The 25,507-nt window shown below is 32.1% G+C and overlaps 1 protein-coding gene across 2 annotated transcripts; it reads right to left on the bottom strand.

Annotated features, from left to right (window-relative positions):
• Positions 1-968: 968 nt before the first annotated feature.
• On the bottom strand, positions 969-21,947 carry LOC127723212 (uncharacterized). 2 transcript variants are annotated; one of them, XR_007991944.1, is made up of 4 exons: positions 21,865-21,947; positions 20,323-20,414; positions 9,204-9,308; positions 3,245-3,362 (listed from the first exon to the last, which is right to left on the bottom strand). XR_007991944.1 is itself a non-coding variant. In XM_052229758.1 (3 exons), exons 1-3 carry the CDS (start codon positions 21,933-21,935, stop codon positions 2,491-2,493), a joined length of 1,035 nt encoding a protein of 344 aa, XP_052085718.1. In that variant the 5' UTR covers positions 21,936-21,947; the 3' UTR covers positions 969-2,490. The 2 variants fall into 2 exon arrangements, 1 of the variants encoding a protein (XP_052085718.1); XM_052229758.1 differs by lacking the exon at positions 9,204-9,308 and having other exon boundaries at positions 969-3,362.
• Positions 21,948-25,507: the final 3,560 nt, after the last annotated feature.

Below are 25,507 nucleotides of genomic sequence, written 5' to 3'. Positions count from 1 at the left end.
GAGGACATGCTGGAACTTATAATTGATGCAGAAAAATAAACAGTAGAAATGTGGGCACTTTCGATTAAAACCGACCATAAAATTCAGTAATTGTACACCAATATTTCTTTTTTTCATTTTTCTTGTTTATTTTATACAATCTATGTACCCTGCGTTTTCTACATTGTTAACTGATGCTATTCGATAACCAAGTTGTTAAGCGAACAAATTTACACGGACTGCTAAAAACATTTTATTCAAAATATAAATGACTTGAAGAATTAAATATGTATTATATTATACAATGTACGTTAGCTGTTTTTAACTGAGTAACCAATATCGTTTTCCATTTATTAAAAGGCAGATCACGGAGAAACATGTTATTCCAGACATAAAAAGTTTAACGCGTACTGTATGTACTTATCAATTGGTATTGTTTATATCAAGACAAAAAAACATTTTCGAAAATTGTATCAAGCTATGTAAAGAGGTCTTTGTCACAAGTTAACTTGGTGTTGAGCAGACCAGCCAAACGTTTAGATCAGGTCTGGTTCAATCATTGTATATAAGTTCGAAATTAACTTATTGTAGGACTGGTTTCGAGGTAAACTTCAGCGGACCTGTCTAAAGTTAATTTTTTTTGAAGCAATAAAAATAGTCCTAGGACTAAGTCTGCTTTTCAAGTTAACTTGATTTTGGTCTAATGACAGGTTGGAACGAGTCATATGTTAGCTTTGACCAGTCAAAATGACTGGCTATCAAGTTAACTTGATGTGCAGGTTAGGACTGCATCCATACATGTATGTAGGCGTCATTGCACATGAGTAACTCCAAACTGGATAAATGAACTTCAATATCGTACATGACTCTTTTCAATATTTTTCGCGAGACAAATATATTATATTTTTATTTATTTGTTGTTAACTATCAATTCCTTTTTTAGACTAATATTCTTTTTCTCTAAAAGGAAGATGACTTTTTAACTTAAATGGAATCGGGCCTACACACTGCATCTACCTAATTATGTTTAAGGTATACAAGTTATAAATATATAGGACAAAGCTTCCAGCCAATACAACAGTACAATCATTCCCTTACTTTTTTTTAACATACATTAATGGAAAGAACCACAAACATTACGTATTTTTGATTTAGAAATTTAACTCAACTCCTTGTATAAGTTAAAGCTCTTCAGATTTGGTATTTACCATTGTTTTGTGGTTATGGTATTTATCTTTACAACTACGATATATAGAGAGAGCGAAAATGATCAGCCAAAAGCACAAAGAAAAAAATCTAAGAAAAGGTCAACATGACCAAAATCATCAGTTGATAGGAGTTATGGTCTAACCACAATTCTAAACGATGTTTGTATTTGTATTAGAATTTTGAGAACTACATTAGCGAATAAGAAATTATAAACAACCAAAAAAATCTGCTAGTCAAGATAGAGTAAAGAGTCGACTCCTTATATGAGTTATTTTCTTAAATGATGCTTCCCATCAATTGTATTTTTGTATCCTTAAAACAACAACAGATCGACTGAATTTTTTAACAGCAAAACATATAAGCAAGGCAAGATATTGACATAAACAGTCTCTATTCGACTGAAACTTTTCTTTGCATTGTACCAACTGCATAAACAAAAATACCTAACTCCAAGGAAAATTCAAATAGGAAAGTCCCTTAAGCACGTGATTTTTCCGAAACATCAATTTTTTGCAGTCCAAAAATTGTTAATTCCATTATTTTTATACGCTTTAATACAAAAATGAATAACAAGTTCTTTAATAGAAGTAAAAGTACTAGTCAAAATCAGAGAGAGATTAGTAGTAGAACATTAACTAGAAGCTTAGATGAAACGAAATATGAACAAGCATTTGTGTAGTTAAGAAAGCCAATACATAGTCGAATTTTCAACTTGTCAGAGGAGATCTAAAGCTGAGAGTTGCTAGAGGAAGGAGTATTTACTTTTTGACTGTCTGTGGATTGCATGGCCTTGAATGTAATTGAATGTATAAATTCATTCTTAAGGACTTCCGTGTAGTATTTACTTCATACCACCACAACATTGTGGCTGCGTCGGCCAATACGCAGACAAAACCCTTTGAGAGAAATTGAATTTTGTTTTTAATCCTAAAAATTAGCGTATGACTTACTCTTTAACTATTTCTAAAATATCAAAAATATTCAGACATTTATTTAAATAGGAATCAAGTGACTTTTAATCATATTTCTCACGTTTAATGCATTTTTTTACAATAGTATGAAATTCACTTTTAATCGTTATATTGCATTATTTCATATTAGGAATGCACTTTCTTAAGTCATTGGAATACTTTGTGCAGCCTGCATCAATTAAAATCCAGCAAATTGACACAGTATGCGATAATGCTTACACTCTGATTCCTTCAAGACAATGGGTTGTCAAAATAGATAAAAAACACCTTTCAAAAATATTATAATAATACAATATTAAGGAGCGATAAACTTGTCCACACTTAAATCGTGTTAAATCAAATTTTGACAGATTTTACCAAGATAAAACCATCGATCAGTGCTTCTTAATATCAAACTAATCGGTTGGAAAAACGTTTGAATTGGTATTCTTGGCTGAAAGGATGACTTTGGGGAATACATGATATATAACACTTGTTGATCTGAGTTCATTAGGTTCATATCAATCATCCATTCTACGGCTAATCTATAATCCTGGGCAAACAGCAAAAGATATTTTGGTCTTCCAATGAAAAATCCACCAGCTATGTAAAACCTACTTTCATATACAATTTCAGTTGGAGTGAGCTGATCATTAAAAAATTGAACCTGAGAAAAGGAAACATGATCATCCTTTATACTTCTTGGGATTGCCATTTTTATAAAACCTGGTTTCTTGTTTCTGAAATAGCCTATATCAATCCATGCCAGAAATGCTGTTGTGTGTATATTTTCTGTTATTACCTTTTCCATCAATTCATACTTCGTATTCATAGCACATGAATATGCAGGTATTACTACATTTGGATAGTATCTCTGGTATCCTGTGTGATAATAAATGTCTTCTAATCTATCTTTTAATTTAAAAGACCAGAAATTTGACTGATTCACCAAAAATACTTTTGTCATATATGTGGGGAAGTGTTTACGATTTGATTTAAACTTCATTGCAAATTCATTTATGTCCGTATAAAGGATCACGCTATTGTTTACAGATTCAAATTGTTTCATCCAATTAAAATATGTGCTGGAAGAATAAATTGTATTTCGTTTTTTTTCGAAAGCCCCTATGTTGAAGTAAGCTGTTATTAATGTTACATCTTCTGTCTGACTACGATTTTTGTCATTTGGAAAACCACTCGAAATGCTTAGACTCTTCTGCAAACCTAGAATAAACAAAAAAAATAGCTAATTATTTTCATTTTCTCTCACGTGTCTGATTTGAGGACTAGTAAACCAATATTGATCTGAAACTGTCATTTTGGTCTGAACAACTCTTACAGGACTAGACAATATATTAATGAGTCCATTTCAGTCTTTCAATTAATTGTCAGTCCTATCCACTGTGTTTAATAAGAAGTGTTTAAGCAATTTGCTTGCAGTCAATTAAGATCTGGTCAATCTATTTACAGGCTGCGTAGTTAAGACGAGCGCAGTACTAATCTGTACAAACGTCAACTTTAAGCAAACTGATTGACTGCTCTCAAAGTTAACTTGAGAAATTTAAAACAAATAAGTAGTTAACTGCATCGGTGGCAGACAAGACCTAAGTTTGTTTCTTGAGGACTGCTACAGACCTATTGACCAGTCCGTATCACACAAGACCTGTGGAAATGATTGCTTTGAACAGTCCTGAGGATTGTTATACTCTAGACCAAACCCTTGGACAGGTCTGCTTTTGACAGGTCCTGAGAATAGGCCAACTCCTGACCAGACACAAGAACAGGTCTGCTTTTGGAAGATTGTCGTTTTTAACCAGTTTTCATACCATACCTTTCCTTTGATTATATAAACGATAACCGTATTGTTCTTTTTTCTAGTATTGCAAAATGCAATTCTCTTTAAACTCTGATAACATATACGATACCAATTTTTCTGCAGCAGATGTGCATTTCGACAATCAATGTCTCTTCAGTGATGCTCAAGGCCAAAATATTTGAAAATCCAAAGCTTATAAAAAAGATGACTCTATGTATATGTCCGGGCCATATGAATATTTGGTCCATACGCTTATGATCATTACCACATGCGTATATACCGAAATGGTGCGATCATACGCGTATGGTCCGGGTAATTAACATGATGAACATTGCAATGTTTGACCTTTAATACTGTTTATTTCATAAGGGTTGCCATTGAAATTATCATTAAAAAGAGTTTGTAAAAAAATAAAATTTGAGTTATCTTATCATATGGTAATCAGTGTTTAATTAATAACATAATTAATTTAAAAAAATACCGATGAATAATACCGTGAGTTTTACTTACAAGTTACAAATATATAGTTATACAAGGTCATTATTGATCTGTCCTGAAGAATGACAATTCGTCGACCTACGAAGATAATTTCAAGATATATAACTAAACTTTGAAGCAAGAAGCTTAAGTCGACTGATTTGATAACGGACTAAAAAAAATACAAAAATATAAACGTTCTAATTGACATAAGCGAAGGCAAGAAAATAGGTGCACCAGATTAAAACAAAGCATGAAAGATAAAATCGTCAGTAAATAACTTGTGTTGTTTTGGGTTTGGTAAATGAATAGTGTCTTCAAGCAAATAAGTTATAATTCTTGCACAGTTTATCTTTACTTATCTTTTTAAAGCAATTGCAGTGAAATATTCTTAGACATTATCTGTGTCCAATACGTGTTTGTTTTGTTTTTCTACGTACTATCGTAGCATCTTATATCCTTTTAAGCTATGTTTAATTTCTTGAACATACTTGTTTGGTTTCTTACTTGCTGAACAAAATGCAAAAAAGAAGATGAATTAGCATAGATCATTGGTTAAGGTTTCTCATGCATGTTGGAAAAATGCCTATATGATCCAAATATTCATATGGTCCCGCCCGTTAATAACCAAACTAGTATGTTTCATATGGTCAAATAATACGCGTATGTTAGGACCACGTGAGTACACGCATATGGTCATGACCATACGCGCATGGTCCAAATAATCTTTTCGTCCGGAATATTTACACATTTAAACTTCTTTTTTATAACAAGGAGAAATGTAGGCACTATAAATGAAAGCCGACCATATATTTTAGTAACTATACAATAATATTGTTTTCATTTATCGTGTTTATTTTTGGTATGGATTAGAACTTAAACATTGTATATAAATATAAATGACTTGAAAATTGGTTTTTAACTGGGTTATGATTCGTTGAAAGGCAAACCATGGAGATAAACGTAATTCAATCATGCGTTGTATGAGTACTGCATTCTTTATAAGGAGAAACAGACATTGTAAAATAGTTTATCTATCGATGTAAAGTGGTCATTGTCACAAAGTAGTTTAGTGTTAAAAAGACCAGCCAAAAGGTAAATTTAGAAATCTGGTTCATTCTGAGTTGTCAAGGTCGAAGTTTACTTTTTGCAGGACTGGTTTCGAAGTTAACTCCAGTAGCGGACCTATCTAAAGTTAACATATTCGGCAGTCATAAAACAGAACCAATTTTGCATTTTAAGTTAACTTGATTTTGGACAGATGACCGGTCGGTGCAGTCCTTAAACCTGTCGCAGATTAACTTTGACCCATCTGTAGTTTTTATTTACCTGTGCATACCAACAGCATACTGAATTGTCTATAAAGCTACAGAACAGTACTGAATCGACTGCAAGCAAATACATCTTATCGCTATTCCCGGCTGACCCGAGAATCTGTCCCGCTTGAACTATTGACGTCATACAACAATCACTTTTCCATTGTGGCGTCAGATATTTTGTATTATGACGTCAGAATTTTACGGGAACCTGTGTGATGTCCAGTAATGGCGGACAAATAGCGATAAGGTGTATTGCGAACTGTCTGAAAAGTACTTAGTTTACTAAAGTGGAGAAATCTGAAAATTGACTTAAAAACAGAACATGATTTACTTATATATATTCAGACTTTTCAGACGACGTTAAGTTCAAAATGCTCGTTTTAGACGATAACGCATTTACACAAAATAAGCTTAGAACAACTTGTGCAAACTTTTCTATATCTTATTTTAAAGATGAATCGTTAGTTCTATAGAGTTCTTAGTCGAATTTTCCCTACGGCTATTACAAATGCCAGAAAATTGATATACATTTATTGTTATAAAAGAACAAGGACGTTAAATCTGATTACTCTTTATTAGAGAGTGCCACATTCTCAGTACGCTAAAGAACTCCTGCTGCTACCCTTTGATGGGTGTAGGTGGCGTGTTGCTTGGCTAAACTGTCATTCCTTTCGAAGATACCTGCATTTCCATAAATATTTATAGAAATGAATTCCTGTCATAGAATTAAACCTATTGTCACCTTCCAAGTCAAGAAGTCGTTGTGTAAAGGTGGTTTTGCTTGAAGAGCTGCGTGTTGCACATGCTTGCTGATTTTACGTCTCATGGGGATAATGCATTAACTAAGAAACAAAATATTTTTGCATGTTATTCTGTCATCGTCTTTTTTCTACAGGAAAACAAATAACATCAAAATATTTTTTAAATATTAATACAATATGAATTATGACCCATTGCTTACAAATGATCCCCAGCTATCAGTATTATAAATGTTCGATGGATGTGAAAAGGAGTCACGCGGTAAAGAATACTTTGTTGAAGCATGATAACAAATTTTAGGGTTTCTGGTCTGCAGTTCCTGAGGCAAATGCGCCGAAAACTTCATAGGACTAACGGACGGATAGAGACACGCGGATGGACAGCGTGAAGAGATGTGGCAACCCTCCTTCTGAATGGGGGTATTATTTTTATAACCTAGCCATTGAACAAATGATAAACGGAAACTTTTACTCCAGTTATACATAAATGCCTGACCGACCATGCCTATGAGACAATTTTCATACTGTACACCCGTATGTTTTAGAACAGTACTTTATAGAAAGAACAAATATTGAAATGAAGTAAACATATTTACTCTATCAAACATTAATCATATAAAAAGTGTTTGATAGGAAAGTATAATGATCGTCTTTAACCTTATAAACATTGCCGCATGGTCAATATGGATATAATAATTGAACCCAATCAGAGAAGTTTTGATTGTTAATGGAGTGAACATCATCAATATACCTGAATTTGAAATTAAATGATCTGGCTTCTTTGATTTTCATGTATCTGACAAGTGTCTAAAGGATCTCCGACTCATATGAAAATAAGAAGAGGTCGACAAGGAAAGGTGCACAGTTCGTTCCCATAGGAATGCCGACAATTTGTTGAAAAATTGTACCTCCAATTTCAACAAATATGTTGGCAATAAGAAAATCCAGCATACTGATCACTTGTCTCTCTGTGTAGCATGTTTTACCTTTTTGTTCACTATTAACAAAATATGCCGTATGGTATCCAAAAGTCATAAATTAATAGCGTATGCTACCATTTTTATATTGAAAAGCAATGTAGATTGTTTCTTATAGACAATTTTTCAATTTCACCATGGGGAATGGTGGTATGCAGGGTTGAACAATCAAGGTTTTGATAGAACTTTGCAGAGATAGATCGAGATTTAAAATCATCCAGAAGTTCTTTAGAGATTTTCATAACCCACATATTGTTAATGCCACTACGTGAGTAAACAGTTTTACAGTATTTCTAAATACCCTCTTTCACTGCGAAAAGAATTTTTGTCAAACTAATGGACAATTCCTTTGTAGAACATGAAGATGAGACGGCAATGTACCGTTGCTTGTATGGAATTTTGTAAAGCTTAGGTATCCAATACAAACAAGGTAAGTCCTCATATTTGCTGTTCGATGTAATGTTCATTTAAGCCCTGAAGGACTTATGATTCGCTAAAACCTCATCATTGTCAAATGATATTGTATGTGGAATTACCTGAGTGCTCATTTATTCCTAATTCTTATACAATACACTCGTAGTAGTTCGATTTACATACAAAGACAATAGTATTTGAAGCTTTGTCCGCAAGAACAACAAAATATTTATCGTGAACAGATGATAGACATTTCACAGCTTTTTTGTCTCTGAAAACGGACTTTGGTCGATCATTCACACAGCTTTTCAACTGATGAATTCGACGTTTTATCAGAGACCTGATTGTTTTGACCTTTTCAGACAAAGCGTTCAGTTCAACTTCTTCTCGTTTAGGCCATGCTCTGGCGTAGTCCTCAATGCAATCCATATATGTTTTTGAAGATATGGTTTCAATTGATACGTTGGGGTTCTCTCAACTTAGGACCATGATATTTCGCCTTTCGGGATGTTCATGTTGAATGATGTTTAGATCCCTAGTAATAAAATGGCCATAGAGGATGTAAATATAAGGCAAGTGGGAACAGTCACTTGTCAGAGGGTTTTTTATGTGTTCTTAATCAAAGGTCCTGTAATGTTTGCTTATAGTTAAATACTTAGATGCAATGATAATAGTGTCCGTTTATCAGTGAGTTCAACGGATATCGTATGGTAATTTAATATTGGAAACGTGACGTCTAATTCATATTTTAATGCAAATTTCTTTCTGTTGATATGATGTAAACCAGACTTAGTTTGTAGACTTGATTCGTCTTCTAAATCTTTGTGGTCATGGCATTTGAACATCTATAACCTATTGTTGCCATATTTTACATTGACACATAACATGATCAGGCAAGATCACCTATGAAACCATGATTTTTTTTCATGAAGCAGGTAATAAGTAACATATTACGATATGGATTAATTTCTATATATATTTTTTCCTTAGGTATATCAATTGTCGGTTCAAACGATTCAAAAATTCTATCAATTTAAAAATCGTGTATCTTCATGGTGTCAGTTTCAGTTAACTTTTCGTTTGAATAAGAATTTTTTTTTTTATCAACATATGATTTGTCCCGTCCTTAAAAGTGATGTTTGTATCTGTGTTGAGCATTCTTGTTGATGAAACAACGTTTGAATCAATACTTCAATATGTCGTTTTTTGTTAAGAATAAGTAATAGATTATGTTAAAAGTAGAGATATCAAAAACGTGTATACTATTGCAAGAGAAGAGGAAATATGATCGTAAATAAACTTACAGATCTTTGAAATTCATTCGCTTCTAATTCACACTTTCTCTAGAGTACTTAAGTCCGAAGCCCGGTTTCGAATACTCATCAAACAAATGTAAAATTCGATAAAATCTAAAGAATATTAGGAAAACCATTCACATAACATTATTTGCAAGTACAATTATGTAATTTGGGTAAGTTGTGTATACAGCAGAGGAAATTATTGTTCAGTTAGTAATCTTTGGCTGAAATTCTAAAGAGATGGAAAACCGATCTTTTGTTCCGGATTCTGATATAGATATTTGAGTTAATTGTTCATGAAAATATAGCCACAAATTGAAACTAGATAAACGTTATATAACATGTGTTGAATTATTGGTGCCGATAATGTAATTAGAGGGTTGTTACAAATGTAATCATCTTAAAATTGAAATCAAATTACTGAAAAGCAACCAAACGATGATATATTTAAAAACAATGGTAGACATCAATTATTTTGCAAATTTGATCAAATACCAATCAGAAAATTACATAATATTTATAACGAGGGTGATACATTATCGTTTTTCAGTTCAAAAATATGAGTGTACACGTGTTATTACATTTTTTTTTTCATCATAGACTGTTCCCTCAAATTGACCAATCTGAATACCATAAAGAGTATTTCATAAAAACAAAAAACGTTAATAGAGGTATTGATTTTATTAATTTTTTAATTATTTTTAATGATTCTACAGTCCAAAACTTTATACCTCCATTTTTTTATAACATAAACCCACCTATAAGTTCTTATTCGTATAAAACGAGTAGAGGTTTAATTTTTACATCAGACGTCAGCATAGAAAATAATGCTCCTTCGACATGAGACTGTGAAACATCTAATTTTAGATATGATCGCTATGGCCATGTAAATACAGGGGACCTCGACATCAATTAAGACCGAGAGGTTATAAACTTTCTGAAAAAAGACCAAAATATTGTCCAACGTCAACAATAAATTTGGAATAGTGTCGTCAGGTTATTAAAGATGATTTTTCATTCTATTGAAAAAAAATGCTGTTAACGGGTGAAATCTGACAGAAAGATTTCTATATGAATAAATGTCTTAATATTGTTGATATTTGCATATCAAATTTCGAAAACAATTTAGAAATAGAGAAAAGAATTAGTAATACGTCCATTTCTAGAAATACAAAATTCAAATAATCGCAAATCGTTTTGTGTTCGTACCGGCCAACAAAGCAGCCAACAATGTGGTGGTGGTAAAACGTAAATATTACGTGGAAGTCCTTAAGAATGAAATTATACATTCAACTATACTCAAGGCTGTACTCTCCACAGAGAGTCATATAGTAAATAATCATGTCACAACCACAGCTCAGCTTAAGCCCTCTTCTGAACATTTGAAGTTCCACACTACATATTGGATATCTATACTACACAAAAACCCCGTAAAATATCGTTTCATCTCAGCCTCTAGTAAGTGTTCTACTGTTAGACAATCAGTGCTTTTAACTACTTTCATGGAACTGATCATTATTTTTTGTAATAAAACAAAGGAAATAGTGGAATTAACCATTTTTGGAGTGTAAAAAGTCTTTGGATGTTTAAGATAAATTACGTGTTTTTGATGTTTTTTTTTTTTAATTCAGTTGACAGTTTTGACTTTTCCCCTCTTTACACTTCACTTCCACATAATCTAATCAAACAAAAGCTAACATATTTAATTAAATGGTCGTTCAATAAATCTGATTGCAAATATTTTTTTATTGTAACTCATATAAAGCCCTTTTCTGTAAATGAGAAAGTTAAATATTCTAGATAAACTTACTGGGGGTGTTATGAGATGATTAAAGCCATAAATATTCTCCTTGACAACATTTATCTACGTTTAGGCAATAAAGTTTATCGACATATTGTAGGTATTCCCATTGGTACCAATTGTGCCCCTTATAAAGCAGACTTGTTCCTGTACTGTTATAAAATACAGTTTATGGCCAAACTCAGTAAAGACCTGTCTAAATTCCATTCAATTGATAAATTCATCAACACTTACCGTTATCTTTACGATATTTTTTTCGTTATGTATTACTGGTAAATTATTAAGTTAGGGATTTCGTTACCACAAATTACATAAAACCTTTACTTAATGCTTCCATAGATACAAAGATTTGGTTTGCAAGTTTAGCTGTACCTGTAAAAATCTTATTTCAGACGGAATAGCACATCCTAAATTTTATGGTGATGTTGTTTACCGAGCCCGGAAATTTATATACGATCCGGGTAAACTTTAAATAAAGCAATTCTAAAAGGTTACGAATTTAACACTGTAATTAGATCTTTGACAATTGTTTTTTATTGCTATAAATATTGATTTTATTATCAGAAATTAAAATCATACTAAATAGTTTTGTTATTCATATATTCATTTTAACGGCACTTCAATCTGTCGATACCTTTATTTTGTCATTGCACAATGTAATGTTTTTCTCTGATTGTTAATGGCGTCTTTCTACTAAATCTATTGGATGGTGGATGTGTACTGATTGATATTTTAGTCTTAGATGCATAATTTTTGTATTAGTTGTTATTAGCTTTGAACTAGCTGTCAGTAACTGCGAGTACTCCTAGATCTGTACTTAGTATCCTTTTCGTTGTAAGGGATGAGGATTGAATAAATACCCTGTGACGTCAGGTTTGTTTTTTTTTTTCTTCTCCGCTGTATCGATCTGCAGAATTAACCTTTTTCAACTGCTTTTTATAGTTGGTACTTATGTTGTGCTGTTATTCCACTGTTCCAGGTAAGGGGAAGAGTTGAGTGCTCACAAACATGTTTAACCCCGCCACATTATTTATGTACCAGTCCCAAGTCAGGAGCCTGTAGTTCAGTGGTTGCTGTAGGTTCATGTCTCTCATATTTGATTTTCGTGAATTGTTTTGTTATAAATCAGGTCTTTAGTTTTCTCAATTGAATTGTTTCATATTTTTTATGTTTGGGTCTTTTATAGCCGACTATACGGTTTTTGCATTGTTGAAGGCCGTACAGTTTGCTATAACTGCTTACATCTACTTTATTTGAACTTTCGAAGATATTAACATATTAACTGGATTTGGAAATATGACCTTAAATGTTATGGTATATATTCTTAACACATTGCACGTATCATGTTGCACAAAACGGAAACTGTCTTATGAAGAAAGACCTGTTTGAAACATACGTCATTAACATTAAATTAAAATTAAGAATGGAAACGGGGAATAGGTCAAAGAGACAACAACCTTACCAAAGAGCAGAAAACAGCTCAAGGCCACCAAACGGTCTTCAATACAGCGAGAAAATCCCGCACCCGAATTGGTCTTCAGCTGGCCCCTAAACAATAATGTATACTAGTTCAGCGAAAATGGACGTCACACTAAACTCCGAAACAATGAACCAAAATTAAAACAATCCATACAAGATTCACAAAGGCCAAAGGTTCCTGGCTTGAGACAGGCGCAAAAATGAGGCAGGGTTAAACATGTTTTGTGAAATATGAACCCTCCCCCTTTACATCTAGACAATGTGGAATAAACAAACACACAGCAATGCGCAGAGTAAAGTTCAGTTTGAAAGAAGTCTTCGACCGATGTTTGAATAGATAACAGAAGAAACTAAGCAAAATGAAAACAATCAATATAAGTTAACAAAGGGCGGGCTACTAGCAGTTACCGACATGCCAGCTCCAGACCCCAATTAAACTGATTGAAAGATTATGTCTTCATCATTTGAAAATCAAGTACAACATCCCCCCCCCCCCTCCCCCCGAGGGGGTTTAGTATCATGCCATCATTTTTTGTTTACATAATTTAATATTTATTTCAGTTATTGGCTTGTTACAATAATCTTCAAAAGTCCAAGCTCCTCCTGATGTTACATCCTGTAATTACTCAGGGCAGTAATTAGTTGTAAAATTCATATTACATCAAATATATATTCAACAACATCACTCATAATGATTGTTCAAATATTTCTAATGGTTACTAAAATATTATTTTGAATTGTCACACTTACTCTTCTATTGAATTTACTAATGAAAATTGAGAAAACATTGACTTTTTTTTGTCTTTTGATCAGATATGTAATACGACTTGTAAATTGAAAAACTAACAATTGTTAAAAAGTAGTTAAAACCAATATGTTCTTCCTCAGAAATTTTATATCCAAATACTAAATGTTTTAATTTTATCTTAAAAGTCATTTTACTTCTCTTTAAATCTTTATTTATTTTGATCCAAAAATGTTCTAAATACGAAAATAGTATGAAGAAGTGATTGCAATCTTCTTCTTGTGTACAAAAGTTACAAAAAATATTGTTTACAATTTCCCACCTGAATAAAAGTTGTTTTGTAGGTAGAATATGTTGTAGTAATTTCCATCTAAACATTTTGAATTTATTTTCTTTTACATATTTGAATAAGAGTTCATACACATTGTTTTGATATAACACTTCATCCATATTCAGTATACGCAGCCATTTTTTATCCAATAGCTGGTTCAATTTTTTGTTTTATCAGATAATTAAATTCAAGTTTGTTTGATAGTGATTCTATTTTTATAGGTAAACCTTTCCATATAAATTGGTTTCTTTTTATATTAACAGTGCTTTTTATAGAATTTTCCAACTTTAATATGGCTGCCCAGTCTTTTCGTATTGATGTTTTTACCAAATTAATTTCAGCTATCCAGTTTTTAGTTTATTTAAAATGACATCTTGTGAAACGCAGCCTGTTTCATCTATGATATCATTTACTGGACTTTATAATCGACAATATATTTGTTGAGATTGGATGATTGATATTGGAATAAACAGTCGGTATTCCAATGGGTACTAATTGTGCATCCCTTCTGGCCGACTTGTTTTTGTACTCGTATGAAACAGAATTCATTCAGAAACTTCTAAAAGACAAAAAGAAAAAGCACATTGCAAAATTCTTTAATTTTACTTTCAGTTATATTGATGATGTCCTTTCACTGAATAATCATATTTCAGTCAGTACTTACATCTCATATATCGCAGTGAACTTGAAATTAAGGATACTACTGATACTAGAATGACTGCTTCACACTTTGATCTTTCCTCAATATTGATACAGATGGACGATTTCACACTAAAATCTATGACAAACGGGATGATTTCAACTTCCCAATTATCAATTTCCCATTTCTCAGCAGTAACATACCCTCTGCCCCGTCGTATGGTGTTTACATATCTCAATTGATACGTTATGCTCGTGCATGTTCACACTATACAGACTTCATATACAGGAGTGTGCTCCTAACGCAGAAACTGCTCCAACAGAGTTATGAGGAGGAAAGATTAAAAATGACACTCCGTAAATTTTATGGACACCATCACAAATTGGTTGATTTATACTATGTGTCTGTGTCTAAAACTAACTAATGACATTTTTACCACGTCTTAGATTGTGGTTTAACATCTATGTCGTCTGTCTTCTAAGTACCGAACGTGACCTATTCCCGAATATGACTGTTTTACCTAGTGTGAATTTGCATTGCTATACGACGTGTCTCGGTATCTATCAGTGTTTATACATCCAACATTCATGTATTTATTTATGATGTTTCTGTTTAGGTTTCGATTGGATATTGTGTTATGTCTTATCGTTTGTGGTTTGAATTCTGTATTTTCGGTACATTTCACATATGTTTCATTTGTCAGAAGAGTAGAGTTAATTTCCGTTTTCCATGGATAAAGTATTGTGTTAGTCCAGATAATTATGACGTCGTCACAGCATTAATTTAAAACAGCCTTTCAATACCGTCATAGTCATGATAATTGTTTGGACTAGTGTTCTGAAAATAATTGTATGAATTTCAAAATTATATATTCGTTACAAAAATACGTCACTGTTTGTGATGTCCTGTGCTGTCGTTAATGGAAGATGTTCGTTGTTATTCTGCGGTTTACATGTTATTACAACTATTATATTATTTATTTATGCGTTTCTCTGTGCTGAGTGTTCTTGCGTTTGTTTGTGCTGTATTTCTGTCACGTAGTGTTGTCATTTTAGCGATATTTTTTAACATTGCCATATAAGCGGGAGATTTAGCTAGCCATAAAACCAGGTTCAACCCACCAAGTTTTCTTAAAATATCCTGTACCAAGTCAGAAGTATGGCAGTTGTTATCAAATAGTTCGTTTCTATGTATGTTGGCGTTTGTTTTTGTTGCACTTCAGTGTTTCTGTTGTTCCGTTGTTTTTCTCTTATAGTTGATGTGTTTCCCTCGGTTTTAGTTCGTAACCCGGATTTGTTTTCTTTCAAACGATTGATGACTTTTGAACAGCGGTATACATTGTACTACTGTTGCCTTTATTTACATAAATAAGATCACTTTTAATCCATTTTTTTTAAACTATAGCTTTATTTTCAAATTTAGTAAATGTATTGTTCCATAATATTTGTTTCTTTATATCCGTAAATGTTTCCTCCTTTTTCGTTAGATCCCCCACCAGGTAATTTCAAACATTTAAGGATAGTTTTATAAAAATCTGGGATTCTTTCAAGGCTTTGTTCTGGATTATCCGCACTGTATGTTTGAAAAAGTAGCCAATTTGACCTAAAATTATAGAAATAGTACTGAGGTATAATTTTCCAATCTCCTTCTTAATCACTTACTAGTCTTTAAACCCACATAGCTTTTAAAGCAATGAAATAACTTCTTATATCTATCATATCTAATCCCCCTTTTTCATATGGTTTATTATCCCAAACGAATTTAAAACAACCTTTTTCTATTTCTTTCAAATATTTCTCCGAAACTATACAAACATTTCCTATAAAAGTGAAAATAGGTACAATAAATGTTTTGATTATCAACCTGTTTCATGCCAACAACTGGGTTTTAAATACATTTTTGATTTCCGATAAAAAAACGCTATGAGTGAATTAATATTAATTCCAAAACAAAATGCCATCTTTAAGGACCTGACAAAAGTATCGTAACTTTATCCCTTCTGAATAAGTCTGTTTAAAAGTTTGGTTCGCTTTTGAGGAGAATGACGACGTTGTTGTGCTTTGTATAGAATATTACCATAAAATATGGGATGTAAAATACCCGAACGTATAAGATGTTTGCACGTTGATTTATATTTACGAATGATGTTCTTGTACCGATGATAAAATTTAGTAAATGTGTTGACAGGCATGTGACATCGAAAACCCTGGTGTAATAATATTTCAGTAATACAGAGATTTTTTCGTTAAAATCAAATACGTTGTTACATACACGAGCGAATCGAACAAGTTGTGATATATAAACACCATAAGATGGTGCCAAGGGAACGTCACTTTTTAAAAAATGATAATTAACAATAGCTAATGAAAAATCATCTCTTTTATCGTAAATTTTAGTATTAAGTTTTCAGTTACAGATATAGATATCAAGATCCAGGAAAGGGTAGTGTTCATTGTTAGTATTAGCTTTCAGTTCAACAAGATAAATCTCTTTAGTGTACATATTAAAATTGGTGTATTTAGATTGATTGATTGATTGTTGGTTGCTTAACGACCAGTTGCAAATATTTCATGTATATCCAGGACGAGATCAATTAAAACAATATATACAATAGGTAGGTCCTGTTATAGAGGCCGTCCAAGTTGAAGGTCGGACAAATTTGAACTGCCACTAAATAATGAGGAAATATTGGATAAGGAGCGTGGCACTCTATTTAAACGAAGCATCGGATTTAACGTCCGCGATCTGACCGTACTTTTGCATCCCGCACAGTCAAACGGACGCCCAACTTTTGCAAGAGTTTTTGTTTCTGCCGGTTGGAAGAAGAGACCATCTGTCTATTTCACAGCCATCCTTATTTTGACTTTAATTAAAGAAAATGATACCCACAGTTTACATGTTGCTGTCAATCCGGGAAACTTGTATGTCTCAATGTTATCAATTGCATATCTAACACCGTTTTTTTTGTCAATTAGAAACCAATTTAATTCATTAAGGAATAAAGTGAGAGAAAATAAACAATAAATCAATTTTAATTCATGAGTAATCAATAACTACATAAACAGATAAATAAACAAAATGATTAATTATCCATAAGTTACCTCCCAGCAAACACATAGAATATTTAAAACATTTTTAAAGTGTCATATGGACGTCATTCAGAAAACATTGCAATAAAATATCATTTGAACATCTTCTTTTTATTGAAATGAATTGAATCTAACATTAAAGTAAAATATTTGTTCACTATTTTATAACACTGTAAATGTTATCAATACTTTAATTATAAAGTAAGTTTCAATTTTTCTAATATTAAATTTCGAAAGAGTCAACGTTAGATTAAGCGATAAAGTATAAATAAACACTATTCTTAAATGTTTATCTAATTCGTTTGTGTATATTTTAGAAATTTTGAAATGAAAAATGTCAATGAAATATAATTTCCCTATTTTATTCCATATTCGTATCGTTATGCATAACGGAAAACTGACCTTTTTCCGAAATTGGTGCAGAAGTCGACGTTCTTGTTTAATCACAAAAGATCGCGGGAACCAGTTTGTGGAAATACAATTTGGAAATTTGAAATTAAGACATGGTATATAAACAAAGAGAACAAAGAATATTGTGTAGACACCAACCAACAACATCTTCTAAAACATTGTGAAAACATTTGCAGGCAATTAATAGAAAATATCAAAAACACATTTTTACGACATTATTTGATATTCATGATGTTCTAGTTCTAGCTAAAGGACTTTAATTCATTCCTAGTCCAAATCTTCGAAATGCAAAAAAAACTCTCATAAATAACTTCAAAGAACAAGCACTTAAAATGAGATGCAAATATCAATCTGAGGATGGGTCTCGCCAATACAATCGTCACCCATTTCTTTCAAAAAGTGGTTATAATTAGTTATTTGGCTACTAATGCAATTGAAAACTACTTATTTTTCAACAAGAATTGAATTGGAATAAACTATCTAAATCATTTAAGGACAACCTATCTAAAAATGAAAGAAAAGCATAGCATTCACTGTTCAAATGATCGTATCGTTATCCAAAAAGGCTAAAAACACCTCAACAGTTGTTCTTGACATAGAGCTCTATATCAAAATGGCAATAAACCAATTAAATGACAATGTACACTATGAAAGAATAAACGAATATCATACAACGGAAATACTACAAAGTATCAACACAATCATTCATCGTCTACACAAGGACTCTTACATTGCTTAAGTTACATTTAAATGTCGAATTAATGACCAGAAATAGATTAGAGATAAAATTGAGAATGGAAATGGGGAATGTGTCACTATACTTCCTACCAAAAATTCATTAAATTAATCAATCAAATAGAAAAAAAGATTAAAGTTGATATCAATCATTTAAAAAATATAGACGTTTTAAGAAAACCTATCATATCCTTATGCAATATCCCGTTAGAAAGTGTTGCACAATATATTTATTATTTTATTAAACCAGTTGTCAATCAATGTTGGACATACACACAAGATACAACTTCTTTCATAAACAAATTAGAAATAAAGATCATCTGCGGACATATTAATTAGTTCATTTGACATTTCAAGTATGTACACCAATCGACAGAGCATGGCCGCTAATAATGCAATGTATATTTACATCCCAGTGTCATCCAAAAAGGATATAATGGAATAACTAAAAATTGTCCTTGCAAATAATGAATTTGAATTCAACGGGCAAATTAGGGAACGCCACAACTGCCTTATGATAACGATAGTCATATCATTAATGGTTAAGATATAACATGAAGCAAATTTCCTATACTATTACGACATTTGACTATACTACTCTGTCAATTTGCTATATCACTAAAATAAATTTATATACTAAAAAGACGTTTTGATATAACATGGAGTTACCTTTTCATAATATTCTGTGATTTTACATTGTCATGAAGATATTCTTTTATACTATGAAGACATCTTGATATAACATGGAGCTACCTTTTCATACTGATTTGTCATTTTACTATACTATTATGTGATATTGCTATATCATAAAGATACATTTTATACTGTAAAGACATCTTAATATAACATTGCGCAACTTTTTTATACTATTTTGTTACCTCACTATACTATTATGTCATGTTACTATCTTATTATGATAAATGTGTATATTATACAATTATCTCGATATAACACGGAGTAACGTTTTCATACTATTCTGTAATTTTACTATCTTACGACGATAAAGCCGTATACTACAAAAACATCTTGATATAATATGGAGCCACCTTGTTGATACTATCGTATCACCTCACTATGCTATTCTGACAGATTGCCATGTCATAATGATACATTTGTATACTATGAAGACGTATTGATACAACAGTAATGCTGACCAAGGAATATAATATACGTAGAATTTAATAAATTCGAGGTGAATATGGCATGAAAAATTGCCTCCCAATTTGTATATGTAAAAACTCCATAGCTCTGGACGGAAAACATTTCACCAAAAATTATACAGACCATAAAACTATTATTAAAAACAACAGTGTACAGTTTGAAATAAGCAAAACAAGACATTCCCAAGATACAGCACGACGTGAAACCCCTTTTTTTGATAAATAAAGTCCATAAAACTAAAACATATAAGACCTTGAGACCATCACCACAAAGAACTGAGTACAGGTTAAAGTTAATCGGGCAAGGCATTCTTAAGATACGGTGCGTTTTGTGAAAAATTGCTTCCCTCCTTTTTGAATGAATAAAGTCCAGATCTCTGGAAGGCAGGAATACGCCAACGAACTATTGCTAAACAATCTCATCCCAGAAACTTCTCTTACAGTCCTTTCAGGAAGTGTGCTGACAGATGGTGCAAACCATGACAGGATGAACGTGGTATGGATAAGACAAAGGCTAACTCAGAAAAGACAAAAAAGAACTCAACACAGCTCCAACAGAACTACAGATTTACTTTTCTGACAATTGTTAAGGCTTAAGTTGTAATCAGTTATTGCCTTCGACAGTAAAACTTCTGTTGATCAGTAGAGAAAACCAGGGTTTCAGTGCATAGCACATATTTTGAACCGTAGATTTGTGTATTTTTGTTGCTTCATAATTAGATTGGTATACTTACTTTTAAATATTACAATTCTATGTTTACACAGTAAAAAAGTGCCAATAACAAACAGGAATACGATACAACGTAATGCAGTTTTGTTTCCACCTCTGGAATATAATAAACAAATGATACATGTCAAACTATGATATATCAATACAAATATCTTATAATTGATTGGAATGAAATGTATCTAACAATTGAAATCATAACCATTCATTAAATTATGTTGTCTTTGATCAGAAATCATAATAGAATATTATGAATTGTTTGGGAATATATATTTGTAGAGGAATGTTTGACTATCTATGGAAAACTGAATAAGAAATTATAATATTTGTTGCATTTTAGTGCGAAAAAAGTATTTTTGTACATACCAAAATCGTAAATCATATTTTGCTTTTATACTTTTACTATGTGCATACGCGTAAAGATGCAAAAACATATTGGCCAAAGGTACATTGGGATAGACTTATTCAAATAGTGGATCAGTATAGAAAATAATCAACTTGTAAATACATCAGAAGTTGCAATAGCCATAATTTAGTTAAAAACGGTATTGAATTGAACGAATCAAATTTTTCTAATATGTGGTCTCTTGACTTATATCTGGCAAATATATGAATAAGATGATATGGTATGAGTGCCAATAAGACAACTCTCCATCCAAGTCACAATGTGTAAAAAATAAACAATTATAGGTCAGAGTAAGGCCTTCAACACGGAGCTTTTGCTCACACCGAACAGCAAGCTATAAAGGGCCCCAAAATGACTAGTGTACAACAGTTCAAACAGGAACGATAAACACTTATAAACCACAACAGGCTTCTGACTTAGGACAGGTGCATACAAATGCAGCGGGTTTAAACGTTTAAACAGGCGCCAACCTTCACCCTAACATGAAACAGTAGTGTAACATTACAACATAAAAAAACACAAACAATTTGTTCATAAAAATAAAAAATAAGTGTTTCCCTACATATGAATTGATATGGTGTAATGTAATTTCATAAAAAAAAAGATAGAGAAAAAACCCAAAATAAGAAGTACACATTCAATATGTCTATTGTAGCTTATGACGCTTTGAACAGGGACATTTTTTTACATTTTCAAACTGGATTTTGGAATTAGAATTTCGTTTCGAAACCGCCTTTGTAAACTGCCTGAGGCCTAGGTATATTTCGTATCTTGATATCAGACGGATACATGTAAATATTGTTCAATCTTGCAATGAATGACATCTCATGTAATTCTAAATACCTGTTAAATTCTTTCGGAGACAATTAGAGAAAGGAAATATGCTTCAAAAATGACACATTTTATCATGATGTGATAGGATGCCTGTACTCCATGTAACATTTACTAGAACCATGTTATTTATAATGAAGTTTAATCCACGAGAAGTCTTTTGTACTTTCGACATTGCCATATTTTGATACTTTAATTTTCTCTCTGCAATCGACTGTAACATGGTTGGGTATTTTTTGCGCTGCAATTTTTAACAATATAAAATGTGCTTTTTGATAGTAAAACATGTTTTGAAATCATTTCTTTACTTACCCTGGCAAAGACATTAAGCAACCGTGAATTAGATACATAAACTCAACAGAAAAGCGTGGCTGCATCCACATGGATGACAAGTAATCAATGATGCATGATTGAGCTGAGTTAAAAGTGATATAGCGACGTGTACAATAGTCCGGGAAGAAACAAACACGACAATAACTTTGTTAGATATGATTGTTGTTATTTTCATTAGTTGTTGATTCGAAAGAAATTTGTTTAATTTTACATATCTGCAGTTGTTAATGGTGAGGGTTATATTACATTTTACGTTTCATGTAAAGATTTATTTTTTTAACATAAAGTAAAATAGTTCATTTAATTTAAAATATTTGAACCTGCATGATCATGTTCATAGCCTTCGTATCTGGATAACCAACATTTATAATCGTTTACATCTCAATGCGTATTTGTTGCAGTCAAACTAGTTTCGGTTCATCTTGTTTGCGCTCGTTATTAAAGCATATTTAAGCACGAATTCACAATGCTTTTACAGACAAATCGCCTAATTTGTAGACAATAAAGATTTTTTTTTCCAATTTCAGTTTCAATTTCTAGAAAAAAAAACAAATGTTTAACCCGCAAAACGACCAAAGGTGAAAAATTTGTAAAAATTAAAGTCTCGTACATCTCGTAAAATCATCACAAGGACGATGCCTTAGACAATCAGTTTCTTTAAGCCACACCAATTTGATTTGTAGTTTTTGTGAGGCGAGTGCTCTATTACTGAGCGGTATATTCTTTTTTTAAATTTTGCGATTCATAATTTATGTACATGTTAAAACTGGATTACCTCACGGAAATACAAGGAGAAACATGCTCTAATGCATAATTTGATGTATTGGTGCCTGTAACATACCCGACTTTCTTGTCTCGATGTGGTTAAGTTGATTATTTTCGTCAAATAAGCTTTGTCTGCGTTAATTTTTGTTTAAATCCATACATGTGTATATATTAAGAAAGCATTTTAGATGCAGTTTAAGAAGAGGAATGATGTGTAGGATAAATGACATATGTCGAAAAAATCAGAAATGTATCCACAAAAATGCCCCTGAACAATATTTTTTTATATAGTTGTTTTCATTATATGGTAATGATTGTTTATTGGCTGCTTGACATCCAGTTGGAACTATTTATCTATATTAAGAATCAACATAATGAGTGATGTGAAGGTTTCAACAACATCATGAGCATGATGAGTAAGATAGTTATATTGATTTGCATGTAGATCTCAATGTATTAAAATATCCCTTTAAAATACTCTTTCCTTTTGCTTCTAAAAGCTGCAATGCATTTAAAAAAACTCTTAAACTTGAATAGAAGTGGTTAATAACACATCACAAATTATTATGAGCATGCCAATCCCAATACCACCATGTTGTAATTTACCCTTACAAATGAGATCTGCTTGCATGCCAAAAGACTAACAAGGGAATATGGGATTTCATCAAAATAAGATAAATCTGTGATATTTTTAAAAGTTCATGGGACTTTAATATTATTTCATTTAAGATAGATATATGTCTATGTCTGTTGAATCGATGATCGGAGATGATGATGGTTCTAACAAATATAGTCCGAGATTACTCTGACGTCCAACGGCTGTTTTGCCAGACAAGCTGGGGCCGTGGTCCCTTGGCCCCAGCTTGTCTGGCAACACAGCCGTTGGACGTCAGAGTAAAAATATTGATGTGATTGTGGTCATCTAACGAAAGATTTTAAATTTTTGCCTCCTAGAACTGGTCTTCAATGATAAAATGAGATGCATTGCGGATAACTGTGTGTTCAATAACTACTTGTCCATGGCAATGAGCTGACACAACTACATGTCGGCATTCCGATTATTGACCTTTTATTTACAAATCGATTTATCACACGTGCGTTTGAATCGATAGGAGCAATATGTGCACAAGAAAAACGTCTATGTGAAAAAAAATCAAGGAGAAACTAATTTTGGAGCGGCATGCGGCCCAAAAATTTGCGAAAGCGGTAATAGTTTATTTTATTGAAAAGTCAATTTCTCCAAAACAGGAGCGGGAAAATCCAAAGAACTATTAATCAAATTGGTGTGGCCTTGTAGATGCTATTTTTTTCTAGTGACTAATTTACAATTGACTTATCTGAGATTTTTTTATTTTTTACTTTTTTTTTATTAAAACCTCATTGTCGCAACTACTACAAAAAAAAACTGCGAAAAAGCGTGGATTAACTTAAAGGTTGTGCTTAAAACATACTAGAGTTTTACAAATTGTTAGCAAAAATAAGCAATAATGAAACTACACATTAGATCAGACCAAAGCTGTACTGCAAGTTAACTAGATAATCAGTAAGGTCGAATGGTGAACATTATTCTACGACAAGTTCTAGGACTGCTTTGATTGGTATAAAAATATCTTCTGATTTCCCGCTTAAAAAAGGAAAACGATATTGCTACACAGGTGACATAGTTAAACACAAACAGCCAATTCACATGGTATATTTGTATAAGTTTCAAATTCTTGAATTAATTTCTATTTCATATGTAAGGTTAAATTCCACAGATGATGTATGAATCCCTACCCTTTCAATGGTGTACAGATGTATAACTAAGAAATTGTATTAAACGAGAGTAAAACAGAATACACATTTAGTGACTGCATACCAATCAGTGTTTACCCAGGGTCAATTTTATTTTTCACCACCCCCTTTCACCAAAATGATATTCTTAGGCCACTTTTCAATTTCTTTTTTCCCTATTTATTATTTTTTTTAGAAAACAAACTAAATTTCAATTTGCAACGTCGTCGTCTAATGAACATCATGGATCTTATATAAGCCACAATGTAAATTAGTCATACATATCTATTGTTTAATACACATTTTAAGAGTTGAACATTTAATTATAATAATAAGGTTATTTGGTTTACATTTATCATGTGTATGATGCTATAGAACTACATTTGAAGGCAAGAAAGTTCAAACTGCCCTCTTTTTGTGGATTTTAGTGTCAATAATTGAATGTGTACACAAAACATCAGCATATACAGATCCTTTATTGCAAGTTCTACAGACAATACCAAAAAATAGGGTTTCCGATTTCCATATATTCACAAAGACCACATCTAGAGTCATTACATTTTGAAACATTATATTCCATTCCAGTTGTGTCATGAAACTTAGTCTTTGTTAAAATCTTCTTTCGGTTACAAGGCTGTCATTCACTTTTCACGGATTGTCCCCATGGGAATAGTGTTATCACTTGTATTTGTTTTTGTTTTTTTTTTCTTGCACTACCGGTTCGCTTGTATGACGTTGAATATGTTAGGATTGCACGGGTTACGAGAGTTAACAACCGGAATAGTTCCGTGTTTCTCTCTCGACATGCTGTGTACCTGAGTTGCGTTATAGGTACTAATTTTGTCTTTTCTATTTCTTGGTCTATTAGTAGGTGGGGATAATTGTTTCCTTTAGAAAACTCATCAATTCATTTAAACATATTTCTTTCGTGGACTCGTCACTTACAACAGTACATACATGTACACGTCTTGCAAGAGAAAACGGTACTTCGTTTCGTGTCTGAAAGATGGCACAAATATATTTCAAGTACTGGTGGGTGTATACCTTCTTAAACAGTACTTGCAACCTTAGGCGTTACTGTTTG

This window comes from Mytilus californianus, unplaced genomic scaffold, assembly GCF_021869535.1.
Source record: "Mytilus californianus isolate M0D057914Y unplaced genomic scaffold, xbMytCali1.0.p SCAF_1, whole genome shotgun sequence".
NCBI classification, from domain to species: Eukaryota; Metazoa; Mollusca; class Bivalvia; order Mytilida; family Mytilidae; genus Mytilus; species Mytilus californianus.
This window is presented reverse-complemented; position numbering and strand designations above follow the sequence as displayed.

Coding starts and splice junctions, on each gene's coding strand:
- LOC127723212 (XM_052229758.1), bottom strand. CDS start 21,935: ATGTGGATGCAGCCACGCTTTTCTGTTGAGTTTATGTATCTAATTCAC. Junction 20,415..21,864: donor TGCTTAATGTCTTTGCCAGG/GTAAGTAAAGAA, acceptor ATTATATTCCAG/AGGTGGAAACAAAACTGCAT. Junction 3,363..20,322: donor TAGAATTGTAATATTTAAAA/GTAAGTATACCA, acceptor TGTTTATTCTAG/GTTTGCAGAAGAGTCTAAGC.